This window comes from Bufo gargarizans, chromosome 6 (genome assembly GCF_014858855.1).
Source record: "Bufo gargarizans isolate SCDJY-AF-19 chromosome 6, ASM1485885v1, whole genome shotgun sequence".
Classification (NCBI taxonomy): Eukaryota; Metazoa; Chordata; class Amphibia; order Anura; family Bufonidae; genus Bufo; species Bufo gargarizans.
The window spans coordinates 39,522,439-39,547,379 of NC_058085.1; the positions used below are offsets into that span (position 1 = coordinate 39,522,439).

At 41.9% G+C, this 24,941-nt stretch overlaps 1 protein-coding gene across 1 annotated transcript; it reads right to left on the reverse strand.

Annotated features, from left to right (window-relative positions):
- Positions 1-1,081: 1,081 nt before the first annotated feature.
- LOC122939859 (gastrula zinc finger protein XlCGF57.1-like) lies at positions 1,082-23,745 on the reverse strand. The gene is made up of 3 exons (XM_044296054.1): positions 22,464-23,745; positions 15,449-15,551; positions 1,082-3,156 (listed from the first exon to the last, which is right to left on the reverse strand). Exon 3 carries the CDS (start codon positions 3,077-3,079, stop codon positions 1,637-1,639), a length of 1,443 nt encoding a protein of 480 aa, XP_044151989.1. The 5' UTR covers positions 3,080-3,156; positions 15,449-15,551; positions 22,464-23,745; the 3' UTR covers positions 1,082-1,636.
- Positions 23,746-24,941: the final 1,196 nt, after the last annotated feature.

Below are 24,941 nucleotides of genomic sequence, written 5' to 3' on the forward strand. Positions count from 1 at the left end.
ACTATGATACTGGCACATGGGGGGGTTGGCACTATTATACTGGCACATAGGTGGGGGTGGGAAGGAGAGAGGCACTTGATACTGGCACATTGGGAGGGGGGAGATGGCACTATGATACTGGTACATTGGGGGGAGATGGCACTATGATACTGGCACATGGGGAGGAGAGAGGCGCTTGATACTGGCACATGGGGGGTTGGCACTATGATACTGGCACATGGGGGGTGGGAAGGAGAGAGGCACTTGATATTGGCACATTGGGGGGGAGATGGCACTATGATACTGGCACATGGGGCGGTGGGTGGGAAGGAGAGAGGCACTTGATACTGCCACATTGGGGGGAAGATGGCACTATGATACTGGCACATAGGACGAGAAGGAGAGAGGCACTTCATACTGGCACTTTGGGGGGGCCAAGATGGTACTATGATACTGGGACATGGGGGGGGAGGAGAGAGGCACTTGATACTGGCACATGGGGGGGCATCTATGGGGACACTTACTGGCACATTATTGGGGGGCATTATGGGAGGTCCCTTTTTACTGGCACATTATTGGGGGGCACTATGGGGGCATCTACTGAGGCCACAACGAAGGGGTATTTTATATGGGGGGCTCTGTGTGGTACTAGTTTTATCAGGGGGTTTATCTGTTTCTGCAGTATTGTATTGGGGAGCACAGCGGCACAGTATTGTGGTAGGATGATTTGTCCAAAAGATGCGAGAATTATGGAAAAGTAGTAAACTAAGATTTTTTTTTTTCAAACTGCAGAGATAAAAAATGGCTGAAAACTGGAGGTCTGATCTGAAGGTCTGAAAGGAGAAGATGAGGAAAGAGAACATCTACGTCAAAGAGACGTCACTGGATGTAAGAGGTATGTGTGCTGTATTACCCTGTATTTCAATTTTTTTTCGAATACTAATCCCTTTAATGGGTTAGTACAATTATCACCTATAAAAAGACATGTCCTAACGAATTCCACAAAGTCTGGGATCCATGGTGGTGTCTAAAGAATGAAAAAAGAGAGGCCTAAACACAAGGACATACATTATAAAAGAAAATCTTTATTAGTGATTGGTAACAGCAAGTTATGAGAACAGAGAAAAGACATTTCCTCATCTGCTCTTCAGGTTTGTTACAAGGGTTTATCTAAAAAACTGATTTTTAGGGGCTGTCCATAGCTGACAACAGTCACCAACCCAAACCAATACAATTAATGAAATGTACTATTAATGCTGCTATATAAAAGTCCTACCACTGGTTGAACCTGTATTTTGGTACATTACACAATATTCTAATGTCTGATTGTATTATATTCTGTCAGTAATGGTACTGCTCCTCAAAAAGAATACTTTGAGGGGGCCTGCTCTTCTGTTTCTTCTTGCTGAATATTTTTTGTGAGAGATTTTATTGTTGATCACCAGTACAGGAGAACAAATGTGTTTAGAGACCTCTCTGAGCATTGCTCCAAGCCCTAAGCCACCTCTGGTTAGCTGAAAGCATGGTGCTGTTTTAATTTCTGGCAGTGCAATTTTATTCTTATACAGCACTGTCAAAAGGTGTATCCATTGGAATAAAGCCAGTTAGTGACTAGTGACTGAGCTGTAAAATACAGGTGTGGGAGGTCACTAATGGGCTAAACATGGGTTTCTCTACTGTGTGTTTTTTGTTGATGTTTAACAAGATGTGTTTTCTGGTGAAAACATTTCCCACATTCTGAACATGAATATGGCTTCTCCCCTGTGTGAATTCTCTGATGTGTGACAAGAGCCGATTTCTGCTGAAAACATTTTCCACATTCTGAACACGAGAATGGCTTCTCCCCTGTGTGAATTCTCTGATGTGTAATTAGAGATGATTTCTGCTGAAAACATTTTCCACATTCTGAACAAGAGAATGGCTTCTCCCCTGTGTGAATTCTCTGATGTGTAACAAGATAGTTTTTTACAGCAAAACGTTTGCCACACACTAAACATAAAAATGGCCTCTCCCCTGTGTGACTTCTCCGATGTTTAGCAAGATCTGATTTATGACTAAAGCATTTTTCACATTCTGAACATGAAAATGGTCTCTCCCCTGTGTGAATTCTCAGATGTGTAACAAGGGCTGATTTATCGTTTAAACATTTTCCACATTCTGAACATAAAAATGGTTTCTCTCCTGTGTGAATTCTTTGATGTCTAACAAGATATTTTTTTACAGCAAAACATTCCCCACATTCTGAACACGAATATGGCTTTTCTCCTGTGTGAATTCTCCGATGTCTGACAAGAACTTTTTTTATAGCGAAACATTTCCCACATTCTGAACATGAATATGGCTTCTCCCCTGTATGAGTTCTTTGATGTGTTACAAGATATTTTTTTAAAGCAAAAGATTTGCCACATTCTGGACAAGGAAATGGCTTCTCCCCTGTGTGAGTTCTCTGATGTCTAATAAGTTCTGATTCATAGCTATAATATCTCCCACATTCTGAACATGCAAATGGCTTCTCCCCTGTATGAGTTCTTTGATGTGTAACCAGATTTTGTTTTCCAGCAAAACATTTTCCACAGTATGAACATGAATATGGCTTCTCCCCTGTGTGAATTCTCTTATGCTTAATAAGATCTGATTTATGGTTAAAAGATTTTTCACATTCTAAACAGGAAAATGGTTTCTCCCCTGTATGAATTCTCTCATGTTTAACAAGATCTGATTTATGGTTAAAACATTTCCCACATTCTAAACATGAATATGGCTTCTCCCCTGTGTGGATTCTCTCATGTTCAACAAGATTAGATTTACGATTAAAACGTTTCCCACATTCTGAACATGAATATGGTTTCTCCCCTGTGTGAATTATCTGATGTGTAACAAGTTCCGATTCATAGCTATAACATCTTCCACATTCTAAACATGAAAGTGGATCCACACTTATGTGAGCTGTTTGACATTTAACATCTCTTCTGTAACTTTTATTTTGTGTTATAGTCTGTGACAAATCAGAAAATTGGACCTGTTTAAAAGGATTAAATGATACATTTTTCCTGTAAATGGATAAGGATACATCTTGGATATTGTCATGCTCTTCATACATATCTTGTGTGACATCATAATAATCTTCTTTAAAATCAGAATATACCAGATGTTCCTCTGGGTTCCTGGTACAGTCATCTGCCAAGAATAAAATATATATTATCATTAAATAATATATAAAATTATATTGCAATTTTTTATTTTTTATATTTCCATATGCAATGAACTCCAAACTAATTACAAAGCATGGCGCAAAATTCAAGTATCAATTGACTAAAATGGTGGTGGAAAAAACTGGTCATAATCTAATAGGCAATGAAATTAATGGTTTCGTATACGGAACGCAAAAAACGGCCCGCAAAACGGGAAAAAAAACGGGTAGTGTGAAAGAGGCCTAAAGGACACAGAAAACACAACGGACTTGATGCTCTGTACGGCAGATCATCCAATATTAGCAAACCGCTAATAGCTAAATATGTGTGACACTGCAAAGGCTCACCAAAAATTTGAAAACACATGTATAATAAAACATGATAGTTTATTAATAGAAAAATAATACAATACATATCAAATATCATAATTAATCAAATAGCAGCAATGTATGAAATTCTACGACAGGAAAGCTCCCCCTCAGGTACACAGGACCATATATTTAAATCTTCAAAGGATGTGCAATATCCATATATTGAGTTTGACAACATATGTCAGTAAGTAAATTCTACAGATGATATTGCACAGCTCAATAACAATAATACCAACAGGTAATTGCTTGCAAAGAGGTCCCTACAGGGAATAACCCTGAGTAGACAATAGTAAATAAAGCTAACAGAGTGAGACAATACAAGCGTTATAAACGATTGTACAATGTAGTAAAGAAGACAAATACAGACCAGGAGCCTGGAGGGAACACTAACCCCGACGCGCATTTCGCCTGTCACAAAGACTGGGATCGCCGAACAGTGTGTTGTCTTCTTGGCGCTCGAGTTCGACACATCGTCATCGAGTTGACAGATTACTGTGAGGGGCTGGAGAAGATCCAGCAGTCATGGTCCATATCGGAACCAATGACAAAGTTAGGTGGGGCGCCCTTCAAAGTGATTTTAGGGATTCAGGTCACAAGCTTAGGGCAAGGACCTCAAACACAGTGTTTTCCGACATACTACTTGTACCACGAGCAACACAAGAAAGGCAGCGGGAGATAAGGGAGGTTAACAAGTGGCTCAAGAACGGGTGTAGGAAGGAGGGATTTGGGTTCCTGGAGAACTGGGCTGACTTCTCTCTTGGCTATAGTCTCTCTCGTAGGGATGGGCTGCATCTCAAAGGGGAAGGGGCAGCTGTGTTGGGGGAGAATATGGCTAGAAGGTTGGAGGAGAGTTTAAACTAGGGACTGGGAGGGAGGGTAATTACGTTATAGGATGGGAAGATATTTCAGATAGAGACCGGGGGCAAGGTAATGGAACTGGGGGAGGAATGGAAGGAGGGACTAAAAGTTACAGTTCAAAAGGAAAGGTGTACAGTAAAATATATACATAATTGTATGTATACTAATGCCAGAGCCTGACTAATAAAACTGGGGAACTGGAATTAGTGATGTGTGAGGAGGACTATGATATAGTGGGAATAACTGAGACATGGCTAGATGATAGCTATGACTGGTCAGTTAATGTACAGGGGTACAGTCTGTTTAGAAAGAATTGTCAAAACTGGAGAGGGGGAGGGGTCTGCCTGTATGTAAAGTCCTGTCTAAAGCCCACAGTCCGAGAAGATATAAGTGAGAGACATGAACATGTGGAGTCACTGTGGGTAGAAATACATGGCAAAAACAATAATAAATTACTAATAGGAGTTTATTATAAACCACCTAATATACCAGAGTCCACAGAAAATATACTACTAAATGAGATAGACGAGGCGTCAAATCATAATGAGGTTGTTATTATGGGTGACTTTAACTACCCAGATATAGACTGGAAAACTGAAACCCGTACATCTCATAAAGGAAACAGGGTCTTGGCAATAACCAAAGACAATTACATCTCCCAACTGGTTCAGGACCCGACTAAAGGGACGGCCACACTAGACTTCTGACAGAACAACAGATGTGCAGGTCGGGGGACACCTGGGAAATAGTGACCATAAAGTAATAACCTTCCAATTATCATTCAAAAGAACGTTTCTTCAGCGTTTCTTCAGGGAGGAACAAAACTACCAAACTTCGAAAAGCTAATTTTAGCCAACTAAGAGAGGCCATAGGCCTAACTAACTGGGACAAAGTCCTCAAAAATAAAAATACAGGCACAAAATGGGATATTTTTAAAAGCATCCTAAAATCTAATTGTGAGAGGTGAAATTGTGGAATAAAAGGTTAAGGAACAAGAAGAAACCAATGTGGATAAATAGAACTGTAAAGAAAGCAATAAATGACAAAAAGAAAGCATTTAAATTACTAAAACAGGAGGGTAGTGAAGAAGCACTGAAGAAAAACTATAAGGAAAAAAATAGAATATGTAAAAAAAAAAAAAAAAAGCAGCCAAACTAGAGATTGAGAGATTATTTGCCAAAGAGAGCAAAACTAAGCCTAAAATGTTCTTTAATTATATAAATGGTAAAAAGTATAACTCTAAAGGTGTCGGCCCTTTACAGAGAGTGATGAGGGGGGAGTTGCAGAGAGCATTGAGGAGAAAGCGAAGCTATTGAATATTTTTTAATCCAATTTATTTACAGAGAAAAATAAACTGTCAGATAAAATGCAGAATGTAAAAGTAAATTCCCCATTAAAAGTGCCCTGTCTACACAGGAAGAAGTACAGCGGCGTCTTAAAAAGATTAAAATAGACAAATCACCAGGACCGGATGGCATACACCCCCGTATCCTAAGAGAATTAAGTAATGTCATAGCCAGACCCTTATTTCTGATATTTGCGGACTCTATACTGACAGGGAGTGTTCCACAGGATTGGCGCATAGCAAATGTGGTGCCAATATTCAGAAATGGTCCAAAAACAGAGCCCAGAAACTATAGGCCGGTAAGTTTAACATCTGTCATGGGTAAACTGTTTGAAGGTTTTATAAGAGATGCTATCTTGGAGCACCTCAATGAAAATAAGCAAATAACGCCATATCAGCATGGCTTCATGAGGGATCGGTCATGTCAAACTAATTTAATCAGTTTCTATGAGGAGTTAAGTTCTAGACTTGACAGCGGCGAATCAATGGATGTCGTGTATCTGGACTTCTCCAAAGCATTTGACACTGTACTGCATAAAAGGTTAGTATATAAAATGAGAATGCTTGGACTGGGAGAAAATGTCTGCATGTGGGTAAGTAACTGACTCAATGATAGAAAACAGAGGGAGGTTATTAATGGAACACACTCAGATTGGGTCACAGTGTATAGTGGGGTACCACAGGGTTCAGTACTGGGCCCTATCATCTTCAATATATTTATTCATGATCTTGTAGAAGGCTTGCACAGTAAAATATACATTTTTGAAGATGACACTAAACTGTGTAAAGTAATTAACACTGAAGAGGACAGTATACTACTACAGAGGGATCTGGATAGATTGGAGGCTTGAGCAGAGAAGTGGCAGATGAGGTTTAACACTGACAAATGTAAGGTTATGCACATGGGTAGGAATAATGCAAGTCACCCGTACATACTAAATGGTAAAACACTGGGTAACACTGACATGGAAAAGGATCTAGGAATTTTTGCGAACAGCAAACTTGCATCAATAGGGGCACAGATGCCTGTGATAAGAACATAGTCCTACCACTTTACAAAGCACTGGTCAGACCACACAGGGAGGACTGTGTACAGTTCTGGGCTCATGTGAACAAGGCAGACATAGCAGAGCTGGAGAGGGCTCAGACGAGGGAAACTAAAGTAATAACTGGAATGGTGGAACTACAATATCCTGAAAGATTATCAAAATTAGGGTTATTCAGTTTAGAAAAAAAGATGACTGAGGGGAGATCTAATTATTATGTATAAATATATCAGAGGTCAGTACAGAGATCTCTCCCATCATCTATTTATCCCCAGGACTGTGACTGTGATGAGGGGACATCCTCTGCGTCTGGAGGAAAGAAGGTTTGTACACAAACATAGAAGAGGATTCTTTACGGTAAGAGCAGTGAGACTATGGAACTCTGCCTGAGGAGGTGGTGATGGGGAGTTCACTAAAAGAGTTTTAAGGAGGGGCCTGGATGTATTTCTGGAGTGTAATATTACAGGCTATAGCTACTAGCAATTACCTATTGGCATTATTGTTATTGAGCTGTGCAATATGATTTGTAGAATTTGGATGTTTACTTACAACCTGAAGTTAGTTACTGACATTTGTTGTCAAACTCTATATATGGCTATTGCACATCCTTTGAAGATTTAAATATATGCTCCTGTGTACCTGAGGGGGAGCTTTCCTGTCGTAGCATTTCATACATTGCTGCTATTTTTTTAATTATATTTGATATGTATTGTATGAATTTCTATTAATAAACTATCATGTTATATTATATGCGTGTTTTCAAATTTATGGTGAGTCTGTACGGCAGATGTGACATCACTCTGTACTGCAATACTCACATGAAAGGTCTGGCGGTAATTAAACAACATCTCTAATCTGATGCAGAAATAGAAGATGATCAAAAAGGATTTCTCAAACAAGCCACGTACATGCTGAACCACAATTTCTTCTGGTGGGATGAACAGTTTTTTCTACAAAAAAGGGAAGTGGCGAAATTCTTTGGAAAATGAATATGTATATGCAGTACCACCATCGAACTTAGGATCGATGACTGATCCTATGGAGGGGCTCTATGGACAGTTTAATGTCCTTCCTAGAGGAAACTAACACAAATGATTGGGGGATTAAACTTGTTTGGGGAGCAGATAGCAATAAAGTCGACTTTTCAGATCTAACTATGTTCAAAGAAAATAGAAAATTATTATTAAGACAAAAGCGTTTCTGCTGATCTATGACGGATCTAGCAAAAACGCAGATGTGAAAGTAGCCTAAAGAAAATACATCACTTAATGAACATAAAATATTCAAGGGATGCTGGATGGATGAGAAAAACACTCAAGAAGAACTGGCATGTTTTAAAGTGAGACCCGATTTTATCAGATTTTTTACCTCAACAGCCCAAAGTAATATTTAAGCGTGTCGCCACCCACATTAATAACTCGCTTTCGGAGAACATCTGAGCGATATTAAAAAGGGTTTAAAAACTCACAATGTTTCAGCACATTTTGCAGAAAAACATAATAAAAATTCTAATGGTGTAAAAGTATGGGGAATAGCGCAATGTGAATTATAGCTGAATTAACCCCCAATGGTTTAAATGTAGAATTAGACCTGAATTGTTAACTGCTGAGATTATGTGATGTGGGGTGTCACCTTTTAAAACCTGTGGAGGAGGAACAGCCCCATATGCCCCTGAGAAAGCCAAGATGGTGGAACCGGCTGTGTTTTAAGATGTTTTATGAGTAAACACAAGATTTAAATTCTGTAAGTAGAATTTTAGGTTTTATGTTCAATAAACTCCATCGGATCCCACCCAGTAAACGCCCAGACTCCACGAAGCAAAGGAACAGCCACAGCAATCAGTAACTGCAGTGACTGCGACTGAACCAGCTCGGAGAAAGAAAGAGGGGAGCTCCTCACCTAATTGCCTTGGCTTCAATCCGGCTTACTGGGAACATCTAACTGCGCCACACTGACTGATCTGGTGAGATCTGGACTTTGCCAGAATCCTCATTTTTAACTGCCAATGAATCTACTGCGATATTTAATCAAAGAAATCTGCTCCAGGTCCAGGATTAATTGTTATAATTGTGTTCAGTATCTGGTGATTTGGACTTGTTTTGAGCCACATATAAGATTCTATGCTATCCTTGTTTACAAGCTGCTGGTGTGCCTGGTCCTGAACCACATTTACCCAGTATCGCTAAAATAATAATTTTATAGCTATGCTGGAGAACCACTCTGAACTGTGCCTAGTTAAAAAGGTTTGGGATTAATGGCAAATGATAGTGTTATTTGACCATGATCTTATTAAGCTCCCTGTAGTCAATATATGAGATTGCCATCCTTTTTCTTACCAAAAAAATGTCCTCCCCCCCCCCGAAAGGGAGAAACGGACGGTCGGATATGACCCGACTTTATTTAATGTAGACCTTCATAGTCTGATGTTTTGGACCCGATAAATTGCCCACCCACACTTTTAGACCCGGAGTGAGTGGGGCGAAGTCATAGATTGCTGCGCAACTAGCTGTTGCTCTGCAGTATGTGCCTAAAATACTCCTAATTTAGGCGTATTTCATAATGATAAGTGACCCCCAAAGTCCCTGATGTCTTAATGAAGGTTCTTTGTTACAAGAAAAGGGAGGTGGCACCAAGCTGCATGGGTTATTTTAGCCCAGGACACTGTACAGGGAGCATCAGGACCACTTCTGGAGGGTAACTGGGACCCAGCGAAACCACACTTTCCCTATTACACTTCCTGCGTCCATAATCCAAACATACAGTCAGCGTCACGGTCTCGTCCAAGGTATTGCGGTTAGGGTAACTGACAGGTAAATCCTTTAAGGTCTCAGAAAGACCCCAACGAAAGTGACACCATAATGCGGGGTCACTCCAATCAGAGGCCACAGACAATTTCCTAGATTCTGCACAATATTCCTTCTCAAGCCGACTACCTTGTAGTAAGTTGACTGATTTACTGTCGGCATAGACTGCTCTGTCCAGTTTATCAGATAACAGACCTAAGGTCGAAAATAAACTATCAACTGGATAAATTAGTGGGCAGAGAGAAGGCCTCTGTCTGCTGTTCAGAACCAGAGGAAAAAGGCCTGAGTCTAAAATAAAGTTTGCAGCCGTCCTTGAAAGCAAAAGCTTGATTATTAGATTCCATAAACACGGAAGCCAAGGTGCTAGCCGGTGACTCCTGATTGATGTCCTGGTTATCTATCCTCTTGACTAAGTCCGTCAGGGTTAGACTCTGCATTTGTTCCACTAAATTACTGACTGGATTCATAATTTGAAACAACAGGATAATGACTACCATGACATGCAAACAAAGATAGTGCAGCCCTAAACTGCCTGGACCCACTATTCATGCCTACTTGCACAATCACCCTAGGCTGTGACCCAAATGGACGACAGTCCCTACACTGCAATATGTGAAGGGCGAGACACAAACAGGGACAAACAGACGAACAAACACAATAAGAGTAGTTATATGAAAAAAATTGTCAAAAGTGAGAAGGTCAACACAGTACAAGTACGCCAGAGGCAAACAAGAGAGCAAAACACATCAAAGAGTCAGAACCAGGAAATCAAATACAATACCGAAACACCAGAAGCCAAAACCGTAGTCACCAAGTCAAATCCAGGAAACCAAAGTCAGGGGAGTCTTCAATTATGCAAGCAACAAGTAGAGGGGCCCAGAGGACAGGAAATTCACCGGCACCTGTACCCACAGGAACCGGTCTTATATAGAGAACTGGGAATGATCTTCAGCTAACCTCCCTACACATTGGGCAGATCAGTCAGCTGAACGAACTTACACCCTAATGCTCAGATGTGCTCCTATAGTGGCCCCAGTCTGAGAGGGTTGTATCACAGTTTAATTCTCCTGGCAACCGGATGGCACACTGAGGCAGTGTCAGCCAGGGGAACTATGACAGCACCACTAGACAATGATTTTTTTGGGGAGCGTAAGTCCAACAAATTGATTGGAAGATTAGATTTAAGAATGAAAAAATTCCATCAGAATCAAAAGTGTTCCAATTGGCTTGAAAATGTGTGTATGATTCTTTAGAGGTCTCCTCCAATCCACATTTTTTATCTCTTCTTTTTCTCTCTTTTTCAAGTTATTTTAGATTTTTTTTCTCTCTCCCCCTTCAATCTCTTTAACACAAAGACGGCATCAGTAAATGTCAGAGTGACAGTGACATATGTACCTATGGCTAAACGCATGGTTGACAGTAATTAACAGCCTGTTTAAAAACACACTGCTCCGTCAGAGTTGTAATGGTTATTAAAATAAATAAAAAAATCCAAATATTTTCCCTTATTGGGAGCAGATGGCTGACCATGTTTATGTACACACAGTGGTATCGGGGAAAGAAGTGGCTTGTGCTGAAAATGTGGTTCCTTTTTTTGGAGCAGCAGCAGTACAGTGTGGAAAGGCAGTAGATGTGTGGCTGTGTAGGGGTAGTAGTAGTGGCAGCCAGGAAAGTAGTAGCAGCAATACAGCATGACAGGCAGACAGCAGCAGTGGCATCATTGGACCAGCAATAAATAGTCACCGTCAGCAATGACAGATCTATTCATTGGTATCAGCCAGAGGTGTGTGAAAATACTTATGGACCCATGTGTCTGATTCATTTAGACAAATGTAATATTTTCTACACTTGCGTAGTGTACTATTGTCCACTTTGGTGTGACAACGCCACCTGTCGCCCTAAATACCCCCTCTGATAGTATACTGGAGGCTGGATAAAACAGTACACAGATAGAAAGCTGGGCCAGTTCCAGACACTCTTCCAATCTGCCTCCCCAGAAATCCATGGGGTCACGAGAAAGGCCACAATCTAGGTAAGACTGAACCTGGCTGCTCAGGCGATGCGTATCCTTTTTGTGATGTTTGTCAGGTTGGCGCAGCACTTAAAAACCAGCTCCTTAGCAATCTGAATTATCTGTTGCTGATGCAGCTCCTACTACATGTTGGAGACTTAGCACGCAGAGGTGCTTCCTTGGTCAGACACATGCAGGTATCAGTAAAACATTCACCCATTTTTTTTTATAACAAGGGGCTAAAAGCAAGGCAATCCAGTAGTCTTCACTTTGCTTGATGCTAACGGTCTGACTCTTAGCGGTTAAGCAACCACGCATGCACCCTGCTACGTTCACCAGTATGCCTGAAGACCCAGTTCTTTTAGGCTCCATCCTCCCCTGCGATGGTAAGGGTTTATGTCGTAGGCAATGTCATCATCAGCATGTCTATCATACCGAGTGTCAGCCTTGTTTTCTAGCTGTGCTTTGGAAAATTCCATGTCCCCCTGCAGCATCAACTCTTCCTCCACTTCCTCCGTTGTGAGAATTTGTCCATACAGGTCTCCAACAGCTACAGTGCAACAAGCAAGCTGTAGAAGTTCTTCTTAGAAACATAGAATGTGTCGGCAGATAAGAACCATTTGGCCCATCTAGTCTGCCCAATATACTAAATACTATGAATAGCCCCTGGCCTATCTTATATGAAGGATGGCCTTATGCCTATCCCATACATGCTTAAACTCCTCCACTGTATTTGCAGCTACCACTTCTGCAGGAAGGCTATGCCATGCATCCACTACTCTCTCCGTAAAGTAATACTTCCTGATATTACTTTTAAACCTTTGCCCTTCTAATTTAAAACTATGTCCTCTTGTAGCAGTTTTTCAGCTTTTAAATATTCTCTCCTCTTTTACCTTGTTGATTCCCTTTATGTATTTAGCAGTTTCTATCATATCCCCTCTGTCTTGTCTTTCTTCCAAGCTATACATGTTAAGGTCCTTTAATCTTTCCTGGTAGGTTTTATCCTGCAATCCATGTACCAGTTTAGTAGCTCTTCTCTGAACTCTCTCCAAAGTATCAATATCCTTCTGGAGATATGGTCTCCAGTACTGAGCACAATACTCCAGATGAGGTCTCACTAGTGCTCTGTAGAGAGGGATGAGCGCCCCCCTCTGTCTACTGGTAATGCCTCTCCCTATACACCCAAGCATTCTGCTAGCATTTGGTCTATGACATTGTCTGCCTACCTTTAAGTCTTCTGAAATAATGATCCCTAAATTCCTTTCCTCAGATACTGAGGTTAGGACTGTATCACTGATTTTATATTCTGCTCTTGGGTTTTTACGTCCCAGGTGCATTATCTTGCACTTATGAAAATTAAATTTTAGTTGCCAGATTTTTGACCATTCCTTTAGTTTTCCTAAGTCGTTTTCCATTTGGTGTATCCCTCCAGGAACATCAACCCTGTTACAAATCTTTGTGTCATCAGCAAAAAGACACACCTTACCATTGAGGCCTTCTGCAATTTCGCTGATAAAGATATTAAACAATATGGGTCCCAGAACAGATCCCTGAGGTACCCCACTGGTAACAAGATCTTGGTCTGAATATACTCCATTGACTACAACCCTCTGTTGCCTGTCCCTCAGCCACTGCCTAATCAATTTAACAATATGGGAGTCCAAGCCCAAAGACTGCACTTTATTGATAAGTCTTCTATGTGGGACAGTATCAAAAGCCTTACTAAAGTCTAGATAAGCGATGTCTACTGCACCTCCTCCATCTATTATTTTAGTCACCCAAACAAAAAAATCAATAAGATTAGTTTGACATGATCTCCCTGAAGTAAACCCATGCTGTTTTTCATCTTTCAATCCATGGGATTTTAGATGTTCCACAATCCTCTTCTTAAGTATGGTTTCCATTAATTTCCCCACTATTGATGTCAGGCTTACTGGCCTATAGTTGCCCGATTCCTCCCTACTACCTTTCTTGTGAATGGGCACAACATTTGCTAATTTCCAATCTTCTTCGACGACTCCTGTTGCCAGTGATTGGTTAAATAAATCTGTTAATGGTTTTGCTAGTTCACCGCTGAGCTCTTTCAATAGCTTTGGATGTATCCCATCAGGCCCCTGTGACTTATTTGTATTCATTTTAGACAGTTGACTTAGAACCTCTTCCTCTGTAAAGACACGTGCATCAAAAGATTCATTAATCTTCTTTCCTAACTGAGGTCCTTCTCCTTCATTTTCCTTTGTAAAAACTGAACAGAAGTATTCATTGAGGCAGTCAGCTAGTTCTTTATCTTCTTCCATATACCTTCCTTCTTTTGTTTTTAATTTGGTAATTCCTTGTTTTAGTTTCCTTTTTTCATTTATGTATCTGAAGAATGCCTTATCGCCTTTTTTCCCTGACTGAGCTAATTTCTCTTCTGCCTGTGCTTTAGAAGCTCTTATAACTTGTTTGGCCTCTCTGCCTAATTTTATAAATTTGCCTGTCATCCTCGGTTTTTTTTTTATAATTCCTAAATGCTATCTTTATGTTTTTAATGATTTTGGCCACTTCTGCTGAGTACCACAGTGGTCTCTTCCTTTTTTTGCTTTTACTGACAAGCCTAATGCAATTTTCTGTTGCCTTCAATAGTGCCACTTTTAAGTAGTCCCATTTCTCCTGGACTCCAATGAAACTGTTCCAGTCTGATAGGGACTCGTATACCACTAATCTCATTTTAGAAAAGTCAGTTTTTCTAAAATCTAAAACTTTTGTTTTTGTGTGGTGTGACTCAGTCACTGTACTTATAGTAAACCACACTGACTGGTGATCACTAGATCCCAAGCTTTCCCCTACAGTAATATCAGATACCAAATTCCCATTTGTGAATACTAAATCTAAAATGGCCTCCTTCCGGGTTTGGCTCCTTCACTACTTGCTGTAGAGATAATGCCAGTAGGGAATTTAGAATATCTGTACTCCTGGCAGAACTAGCTATTTTGGTTTTCCAGTTTACATCTGGAAGATTGAAGTCTCCCATAATGATAACTTTCCCCTTCAATGTCATTTTAGCTATTTCCTCAATGTAATTTTAGCTATTTCATTGTACGGCAGACACACCAGCATACGCAAGGTGTAATTCAAGGAAGTTGGAATGTCTTAAATCAAGTGGTGCAAAGAAAGACCGGTCTGTCACTGAAAGCCCAGGAGGGCCTTCTTAGCCACATAAGAACCTCTGAAATACACACACACTCTCCTAAACACGATCAGCACCTTCTGCAAGCCACAATTATTATTTTTTAAATATTGTACCATTCAACTTATCAAGTGTGCCGTGCAGAGAATGTGTTATTTCTACCAGTGCAGCCACAATGCCCCTACAATTGTCGCTCACCATGTTGCCTAGTAGTTGTTGCAGGTAGAAAGTGACCTTCATTCCAGACAAAAAAGGAGACATGAGGTCTGCACTTTTGTGAAAAGTGGGTGCTTGTGCAAACCATATTATCCAAAAATCCACGGCACTCTAATGAGTTTGATGCAATTAGTTAATATTTTATTGTGCAAAAACACACATCTGAATATTTTTCCCTCAGAAAATCGGCTTTGTTCATATAGATATAATCCATATCCATAATCCAAGAATACTATCTAAATCCCTTATAATAAATACTCAGCATGTGGTGTCATGTATGACGTTATCACATTTTCATCTATATTTAATTTGAATGTTGGCTAAATTGGATTTGGAGAATAGAATGCCAAAAAATCTGATAGAAGACAAAGTCTACAAATTCAACATAAAATTGTTGTATTGAATGAAGGAGTAGAATCTGTGAGTCTTCTCTGCTTTACTTAGTAGTCACTACTCACCTGGACGGTTATCTGTAGGAATGTCCTCTGTACTCTGCTCATCACCCCTCACATGTGTCTCTGTAACATATATAATGTTCAGATCTTCTCCTGGATTCAGAACCTGTGAAACAAATTTTGTAGAAGTCATCAGACGGCTGGAGAAGTTGTGTGGAAGGTTTTATGTGACCAGAGAAGATCAGCAATTAGAATGATGACAGAAATGACCAGACAGCAGGAGTTATCTGACCCAAATATTTGCAGGTCTCCTGTGATCTGATTGCTTCTTTATTCAAACCAGGATTTTGCAATACAGGGGGAGAAGTCCTTCTATTCCAACTGTAACATTATAGGGACATGTCACCAGGATCAACCGCATTAAATCAGGCACCTGGTGGGGCTAATTATGCTGATTAAAATGATACTTTTCATTTGTGTGTATGATAAACAGCTGCAGAGATATCTGCATTTTATTAATATGCTAAATGAGCAAGTTGGAGCACCAAGAGGCGGGGCTGAACCCTTTGAGCGCTGCTTTGCAACACCCCCTACACTTGATTGACAGGGATATATATCAGCATGTGGAGGGCAGAGTTGTGTCCTAGCATCTACCTATCATATACTCTATGTACTATAGCTTCACCACTCAGAAAGCTAATATACCAATTACTGCTTTATTCATAGGCATAATATATGATTATAAAGGCACCAGTAATGCGTGTTAGTTTATAAACATAGAAAAAACATGCATCTCTATGTGTTAATTCTATAGCTTAGTGATAGGTGGTCTGCCATGCATGTCGAAATCCTAAATTCAAGTCCCAGCCCCGGTGGAGACTTCCATAAACTTTTTTGCTATTATTTTTTCTCTCTCTCATTTAACCCATAATAAAAGGCTATACTAAAATAATATATACTAATAAAGGTCCTTACTTTATCGAGAATAGTGCGGCACATTTATAAAAACCGGTGTTAAAGGGATTCTGTCAACTGGATTTTGCCTATAGAGCTGTGGACATGCGCTGCTAGCACGTCCGCAATATCCATTTCCCATAGCTGTGAGTGCTTTTATTTACCAAAAATAGTGATTTTATATATATGTAAATGAGGCAAGTAAGGAGCCCAATAGGCTGTTACTAACGTTTCTGGAGCCCAGCCACGCCCTCTATGAAGGAGCCCAGCATCGCCCGGCATCCTCCAAAACTCCTCCTTGCTCCCGGACGTCACAAAGTTAGAGCGCCGTAATATCGCAGCTAGCGCATGCGCAGTTCGTTCCCTGAGGCCGATGCCAGCACAGGGAAGGAACACTATGCCGGCACTGACATGCCGTGTACTCGCGCATGCGCAAGGTTATGGCGCTCTAACTTGGTGATCTCATTGAGCAAGAAGGAGATTCGGAGGATGCGGGGCGGTGCTGGGCTCCTTCACAGTGGGTGTGGCTGGGCTCCAGAAACGTTAGTATCAGCCCCTTGGGCTCCTTACTTGCCTCATTTACATATATATCAAATAGTTTTTTTGCCAAAATAAAAGCACTCAGAGCTATGGGGAATGTATATTGCGGATGTGCTAGCGGCGATCTAGCAGCGCATGTCCGCAGCTCTATACCCAAAGTCCAGGTGACAGAATCCCTTTAATAAAGCCCTGTCCGCTACATAACGTTGGCGCATTCACTGCTGCTTCTAAATGTAAGACAGGTGTATAAATTGGTAAATGAGACGGCCTATCATCCCGCCACCTTCTTAGACCTGGCGTGAGCTGGGAGAAGTCGCAGATTGCGGCGGAAAGGACCTGCGACAGAAATATGCCTAATTTAGGCTTATTTCTGTTTATTGAATGACCCCCAGTGTTTATTGTTTAGAAACCTAAAACTATTACTATTTCACAAGCGCAATATTCACAAAGAAACCAGCAATACGTGTTAGATTTTTAAGACTAAAAACATTCTCAATATGATAAGGATATACACTTTTATTATTGGTTAATGCAGAAGAAAAAAAATATTTACATACAAAACAGAGCACTTACCACTCAACTATAGCCTTCCCAAAATAAGATGATGTTTTTTTTCTATGCTTTGTGGGGTTTCACTCTGGTAGACAGGATTAGCGGACGCAGTATAGAGGCAACAACAAGTTCTTTGGATTGAACAGTTCAGTGTTTTATTCACACTTTAGGCAAGTGACAAAACAAGCAGTCATAATTAAACAAAAAGTCACCTTGTGGTGTTGGTGGTAGATCACACCATGCAGCAATTCTGCCTCAAAGAGTCCTTGCTGATAGCAGCACCAATCTGTTTTCATGCCAAACAGGTAACAAGCCTTCATCTAGACACAAGGCTCCCAGATCCCAACACAGAAACCTGGCTTCTGAGCCCAGCTGCCTATTTAAGGACAGCCAGGTGCTGCCAAAACCCTGACCCGCATTTAAAATCCGGTCCGATATTTGACCTCACCTGGCTGTAAATTAGCCCAGCATGCTGGTAGGAAAATACCTGTTTTCCCAGACCAAACCTCTCACTGTGTCACAGCTTATAAGATAACACATATTACTGTGTCTTAATCAATTATTGTGCTTGTACATAAAGCAGAAATATGTATATTAGCTTTCTAAGCAGATCACAGTGTGGTGAAGCTATAGTACATAGAGCAGGGCTCGAAAAATCTCGGGCGCCTGGTCGCCATGGCGACCAGGAATTTGGTCCTGGCGCCTTGGGTATTTGCCATGGCATGAAAATAGGAAATAATGCAAAATAGGCCCAGCACACCAGCAGCCAGACGGGCGCAGTATCACTTTAAGTTCACAGTAGACGCGGCGTCACGCACGAGTCCGTGTCTAGTAGGTCCGCCCCTCATGCTTCCCGCCACAGACAACAGTGAAGAGGACCGCTACTGCCTCAGGCTGACTGCAGTGAAGAGGACCGCTACTGGCTCAGTCTGTCCTGGTCGTACCTCATCGCTGCGGTGTGTCTCCTTCAACTCCTTCAACTCTGTGTCACTGTCTGCGACTGCAGGACGAGGTGAGCTGCTTTGGATGTCAGATAGGGCCAGAGAATGAGACCGGGAGGTGCTGGAGAGGGACGAGCGGCTGAGGGACGTGCGGCCGAGGGACCAGCGGCTGTCATGGCGTCTAGGGCACCCCTTACACATGAGGGCAGATTCTCACTTCTTGAGGTGCCCATATACCCCCAGTCTCCTCCATATATAATAATAATAATAATAATGATATATATACAGGTCTCTAGCTTCCCGCCACAGACAACAGTGAAGAGGACCGCTACTGCCTCAGGCTGACTGCAGTGAAGAGGACCGCTACTGGCTCAGTCTGTCCTGGTCGTACCTCATCGCTGCGGCGTGTCTCTTTCAACTCCTTCAACTCTGTGTCACTCTGTGCGACTGCAGGACGAGGTGAGCTGCTTTGGATATGTCAGATAGGGCCAGGGAATGAGACCGGGAGGTGCTGGAGAGGGACGAGCGGCCGAGGGACCAGCGGCCGAGGGACCAGCGGCTGTCATGGCGTCTGGGGCGCCCCTTACACATGAGGGCAGATTCTCACTTCTTGAGGTGCCCATATACCCACAGTCTCCTCCATATATAATAATAATAATATATATACAGGTCTCTAGTTACTATTCCGTTTGCATTCATCTGAAATGGGGCAAATAGAAATCCATGTGCTCACTGCCCCATTCATAGACATAGACTTCCTAGTAGTATGGAGCCACTTGTCCTCCCCACACTGCCAGACAGTTTGAAGAATTTTCTGCTTCTGAAAATCTGTTCCATTCCTTTGAATGGGGCAGTGAGCACATGGATTTCTATTTGCCCCATTTCAGATGAATGGAACTGATTAATAACGTACTAAAATGCAAACATCTTTCTTTGTGACTTCAGAAAAAAATGAAGCGTACAGCAAAAGCTGCGTCAGAAGATGCTAAGCAACTGCGGATGACAAATTTCTTCGCAAAGACCTCTTGTTTGGAAAGTGAGATGGAACTTGTTACTGCAGAACCAACCTGCACAAGAGAAGAACAACCAGCAGAGGAGTCCCCTTCAACAAGTCACTCTCAAAATGCTGGAAAAAGGAAGTTTAAGCAATATTGGTACAAGGAACTCACGTGGTTAAAATTTGACCATAACATTGGTATAGCCATAAGCGAGATCTGTGCTTCTTTCCCTGGGATTGCTGACCAAGCATCTAAGTGTGTGAACGGCTTTTCAGGACCATTTAAACTGGAGACCTTCAAAAAACATGCAAAGTCTCTCCAGCATGAAAAATGTGTAAAGGCAAAACATGCTCTTTTATCTCCAGAGGCTACGCCATTGGCTGCACGTGTTAAGAAAATGGATCAAGAGATGTTCAACCACATGAACCTTCTATTTAATATGGCTTATTATATTGCAAAACATAACAGGCCATATACAGATTTTGACGGTTTGCTAGAGCGGACTGGGAAACTAGGGATTGCTGTGAGAGAGGAATATGGAAATGACAAGAGATGCAAGGAATTCATCTCACATATTGCAAATGTTATAAGGAAAGAGCTTATCTGTGAGCTAAAGGAATATGTCAGTTTGATGCTAGACGGATCAACTGATAAAGGAGGCGTCGGAGAGCTAATATTGTATGTCAGGTACATCAAGAACAATGAACTATTTCTATCAGTCCTACCTCTTGAAATGGCTACTGCAGATGGGTACTTACAAACCATTACTGAAGACCTGAAGACACATGGCCTCTTAGACTGGCTTTCTTCAAGCAAACTGATTGGATTTGGTACAGATGGCGCTGCCAGCATGATTGGAGCCGAAAATGGACAGGTACAGAAACTACGGCAAAATCTTCCACATGTAATAGGCATTCACTGTGTTGCACACAGATTAAATTTAGGCGTATTAAGCTCTGAGAAAGACGGAAAACACATTGATGACCTCGACTCTGTTTTAAAGAAGCTGGACCAATTTTATCAGTATTCACCCAAGAGATTGCGACAGCTGAAGCAGGTAGCTGATAGTTTTCAGGCAAAAATCCAGAAATTTCAGTACTCGCATAACGTAAGAAGTCAGTGCTCCCTCTGCACTCGTCAAAGAGTGGAAATGTGTGACGGTCCACCTTGAAAGTGTTGCTGCAGAAAAAGACAGCGCTTCTGCAGTTGCACATGGTTTGTTAAAGAAACTGACCGATTATAAATTTGTTCACATGCTCCATTTTCTGCTTGATTACCTAGAAATTATTAAGAACCTTTCTCTTTTATTTCAAAGGGAAAAGCTTTTCTTAAAGAACAGTATCAAAACATTCAGTTGCATGGACTCAGCCATACTGCAAATTCTTCCATCCAACATGAGAAAGACAAATTGATTCAGCATGGTGTTGCATATCTGGAAGAGCGATTATATTGAACGTTCCACAGCAGTGTTTGAAACATTTGCCTGGCCATCAGGAACAGCATTACAGGACTATGGGGTTGATGACATTACAGCATTGGCTCGTCATTTCCAGAAACAACTCTCACTGACTGAAATGCATGACAAATGTATTATTCACAATGAGTGGTATTAATTTAAAGTCCTTGGCAAAGGGAAGAAACTGAGGGATCTTCTGGATTTGGCACTCTCCAACACAGACAGATTTCTAGTTTTGGGAAACTTGCTGTCTATAGTGTCTGTGTTGCCTGTCTCAACCGCATTTTGTGAACGAGGGTTCAGTTTAATGAAGTTTGTAAAAAAATAAGTTCAGATCATCAATGCAGAAACAAAGTTTGGGTGATTTGTTAATGATCAACATGAATGGACCATCTGTGAAGGAGTTTGATCCTGCAAAGGCTGTTGACCATTGGTACTTTACTTCAAAGAATACAAGCCATGTTCATGGCCACAAAAAGCCAAGTGAAAAAAAATTATCTACTTTCTACTTCATGAAAATATATTTTCATTATCTTGCTCATGCCCATGAACGTACAGCTTTATGAGGTTAAAAAAAAAACCTGGCTCCTAACCTTTTTAGCTGGCTCCTAGAGTCAAAGGAAATTTGTGGAGCCCTGACATAGAGTATATGATATGTAGATGCTAGGACACAGCTCTGCCCTCTGCATGCTGTCTAGCCCTGTCAATAAAGTGGAGGGGGAAGTGTGCAGAGCACAGGGGGTGTTATAATGCAGTGCCCAAAGGGTTCAGCCCCACCTCCTGGTGCTCCAACATATGATTAGAAATGCAGAAATCTCTGCAGCTGTTTAGCATATAGACAACAGGAAGGTATTGTTTTAATCAGCATGTTGAGCCCTATCAACCAGTATGTCTGGTTTAATAAGGCTGATCCTGGTGACAGGGCCTCTATAAAGAATCACTAACTTTTTACAAATATTTATATGTTGTAGAGACATCAAAAGTTTAGATCGATGAGGATCTGACTACTGGCTCCCTTAGAGCAAGGAGAGAGAAGTGTGCAGATAGCGTGTTCACCCTCCTTACTGCAGAAGACAGAATTGAGACAAGTCAGTAGACTTCTATGATGCTCATCTTGTGCCGTGAGGAGAGAGATCACACTATAAACACGCTTCTCCCCTCCTTTTGTTCTAAAAGATCAGTGGAGGTTGCAGATCCCCAGCGATCTAAACTTTTCATATGTCAGGCTACTTTCACACTTGCGGCAGGATGGATCCGACAGGCTGTTCACCCTGTCGGATCCGTCCTTCCACTATTTCACCGTACCGCCGCTCCGTCCCCATTGGCCTCTCACCGCGAACTGCCGTACTGCGCCGGAGCTCCGCCCCATCCCTATTATAGTCAATGGGGATGGAGCGGCAGTCCGGCGGCATGGCGAAAAAGCGGAAGGACGGATCCGACAGGGTGAACAGCCTGTCGGATCCGTCCTGCCGCAAGTGTGAAAGTAGCCTAAGCTGTAATCCTGCCATCTCTACCTTTATCATTATACAACATAAAACATATACCAATACTGGTGGATAAAACAAAACTGAACACAAGATCTTTACAGCCTTCTACAGATCATAGGGGACATTTCAGGAGATCTTATCTCCATCTACCTGATCATCCTGTGGGACATTGTGATGTTCTTCTGAACCATCCTGTGGAAGAAGAGGACTGGGACATCTCTCCGGTGTTCTTCTCTCTTCCTTAACTGTAGGAAACACATCCAGTGACTGGATTCATTCCTTACAAACACTGATGAGCAAAATGGTAACAATGTTTTAAACTTTTAACTTTCAAGCTCCAGATCTCACCATCCACTACAGCATCAAATTTCAGACTACTAAAATTTTATAGACAATCATCTCGGCTATCTCTTACATAAATTGGACTTGCAACTATTTAGCATATGATTAGTTCTGCACATTCTTCTCATGTAACTAAATTTTTACCGTTTTGCTCCTAGTGGTGGAACAATCTTTTTCTTCTTCTATACTACAAATTACAACCTGTCCTCACATTCCCTAATAGTTCAGTGTGTTATTAGGTTGATTCCCAAGCAAAAGGTCACTGGTTCGAATCGAGGAGCAGCCGTGAAGAAGTTTTCCAAAGAAATGAGAAACAGCATCATCCAGCTCATGGATAGTGGTATTTCGGCCAAGAAAATTGCCGAACTGCATCATGTGAGCGCCATGACAGTTGGAAGAATACAAAATGAAGTTCATCCATCCATTCCAAAGCCAAGAGGTGGACGTGCAGGCAAAATATTGGAGTCAACAAGTCAATTCATCACAAGATCTATCAGTTCTGGCGCGACAAACATGGCAGTAGAAGTGGCTAGTATGCTTCGTAACAGTGAGATCACAGACGTCCATTCAATCACCGAGCAATACACATTACACAAGTTTGGAATGGTGATCCGAAAAAAGGTGACGAAGCCTTGACTAGAATATCGTCATAAGAAGCGTCGGCTCGAGTTTGCAAAAAAAATTATGAACAGTTTAAAGTAGAAGATTAAAAACAGGTGATTTGGAGCGATGAGATGAAAGTCAATAGACTGGGTTCTGATGGGGAAAATGGGTCTGGAAGAAACAAGGGAAAAGGAGGCTAACTGATTGAGAAATTAAAGGAACTGTCAAGTTTGATGGAGGAAGCCTGATGATATGGGGTTGTTTTACAGCCAAAGGCGTTGGATACTTGACCAGGATCTATGGAGGTCTAAATGCTGAGCAATATGTGAATATCAAACAAGATGAGTTACTTCGCACACTCGAGTACTTGATCAGAAGGAAGACATAATGTTCCAGAAGCATACGTCGAGATTGGAGAAGAAATGGTTCAATGATAATAATGTATCGGAGCTGGATTGGCCCCCACAGTCCCCAGACCTAAAACCAATCGAACACTTGTGGGTGGAGTTGAAGAAAAAGCTGTATTCATACCCAAGTGAGTCGACCATTATGCACCAACATTGGGAACGTGTAGAAGAGACCTGGGAACAGATTTCGGTCGAGACAGGCTTAAATCTGATCGAGAGCATGCCCAGAAGGGTTCAGGCAGTGTTGAAAGATGAAAGTAGTGTAACGGTCACGTACACACACAGGGGGGAGGATAGTGACCACTGCGCTCCACCCTCATCCCTGGCCCTGCCTACTTGCCTCACGAGTCCTGATGACAGGGGACAACTGGACGGCAGTCCCTAACTTAAGATACGTGCGGGAAGGAAAGACAAGACAAATAACGGATAGTGAACGGACCGGGTCAAAACCAAGAGGACAACGCAGTACAGAGGGATAAGCAAAGAATGGTCAGGAGAAGCCGGGGTCATAAATACCAGGAGAGTCGAGAAGTACCAATGGAGTCCGCTAAGAACAGTCAGGTGGAAGCCAAGGTCAAAATACCAGGAGGGATGTGCAGTACAGGAGGAGCAGGCAAAGGATCGTCAGGGAACAGGATCAGGTAAGTATACAGGTATCCAACAAACGCCAGAAACCTAAATTAACAGGCAACCTGTGGCCAGCAGGCTGCCTGTATTTATAGTGGGGAGTGAGGGTCATGTGACGTGGCCAGCGTCACATGACGACAGACCGACCAGTCGAGCACCGAGTGATCAGCTCGGCGCTCAAGGCAGACCTAGGAGCAGGGAGCCTCCCAGCTAGCAAAGCTGCCCTGGGAACGAGCTAAGCAGCAGGTCTGCGGCTGATGGGAGACCGAGTGCGCCTTCGGCACCCCGTTACAGTACCCCCCCTTTTACGAGGGGCCACCGGACCCAAGACTTCAGGCGATGGCCTTTCAGGTTGTTCTAAATGAAATTTTCGAACAAGTCTAGGAGCATGAACCTCCCTGGCAGGTACCCAAGATCTCTCTTCAGGTCCATACCCCTTTAAGTGAATCAGGTACTGCAAGGAATTACGCACCTTCTTGACATCCACTATTTTAGACACCACATACTCGACAGCATCATTAACAATAACTGGCAGAGGCGAGGCTTTCGATGGTACTACCGGTTTAAAAGATTTTTTAAGTAGAGATTTATGGAACACATTATGAATGTGGAATGACTCGGGCAGCTCCAACCTAAATGATACCGGGTT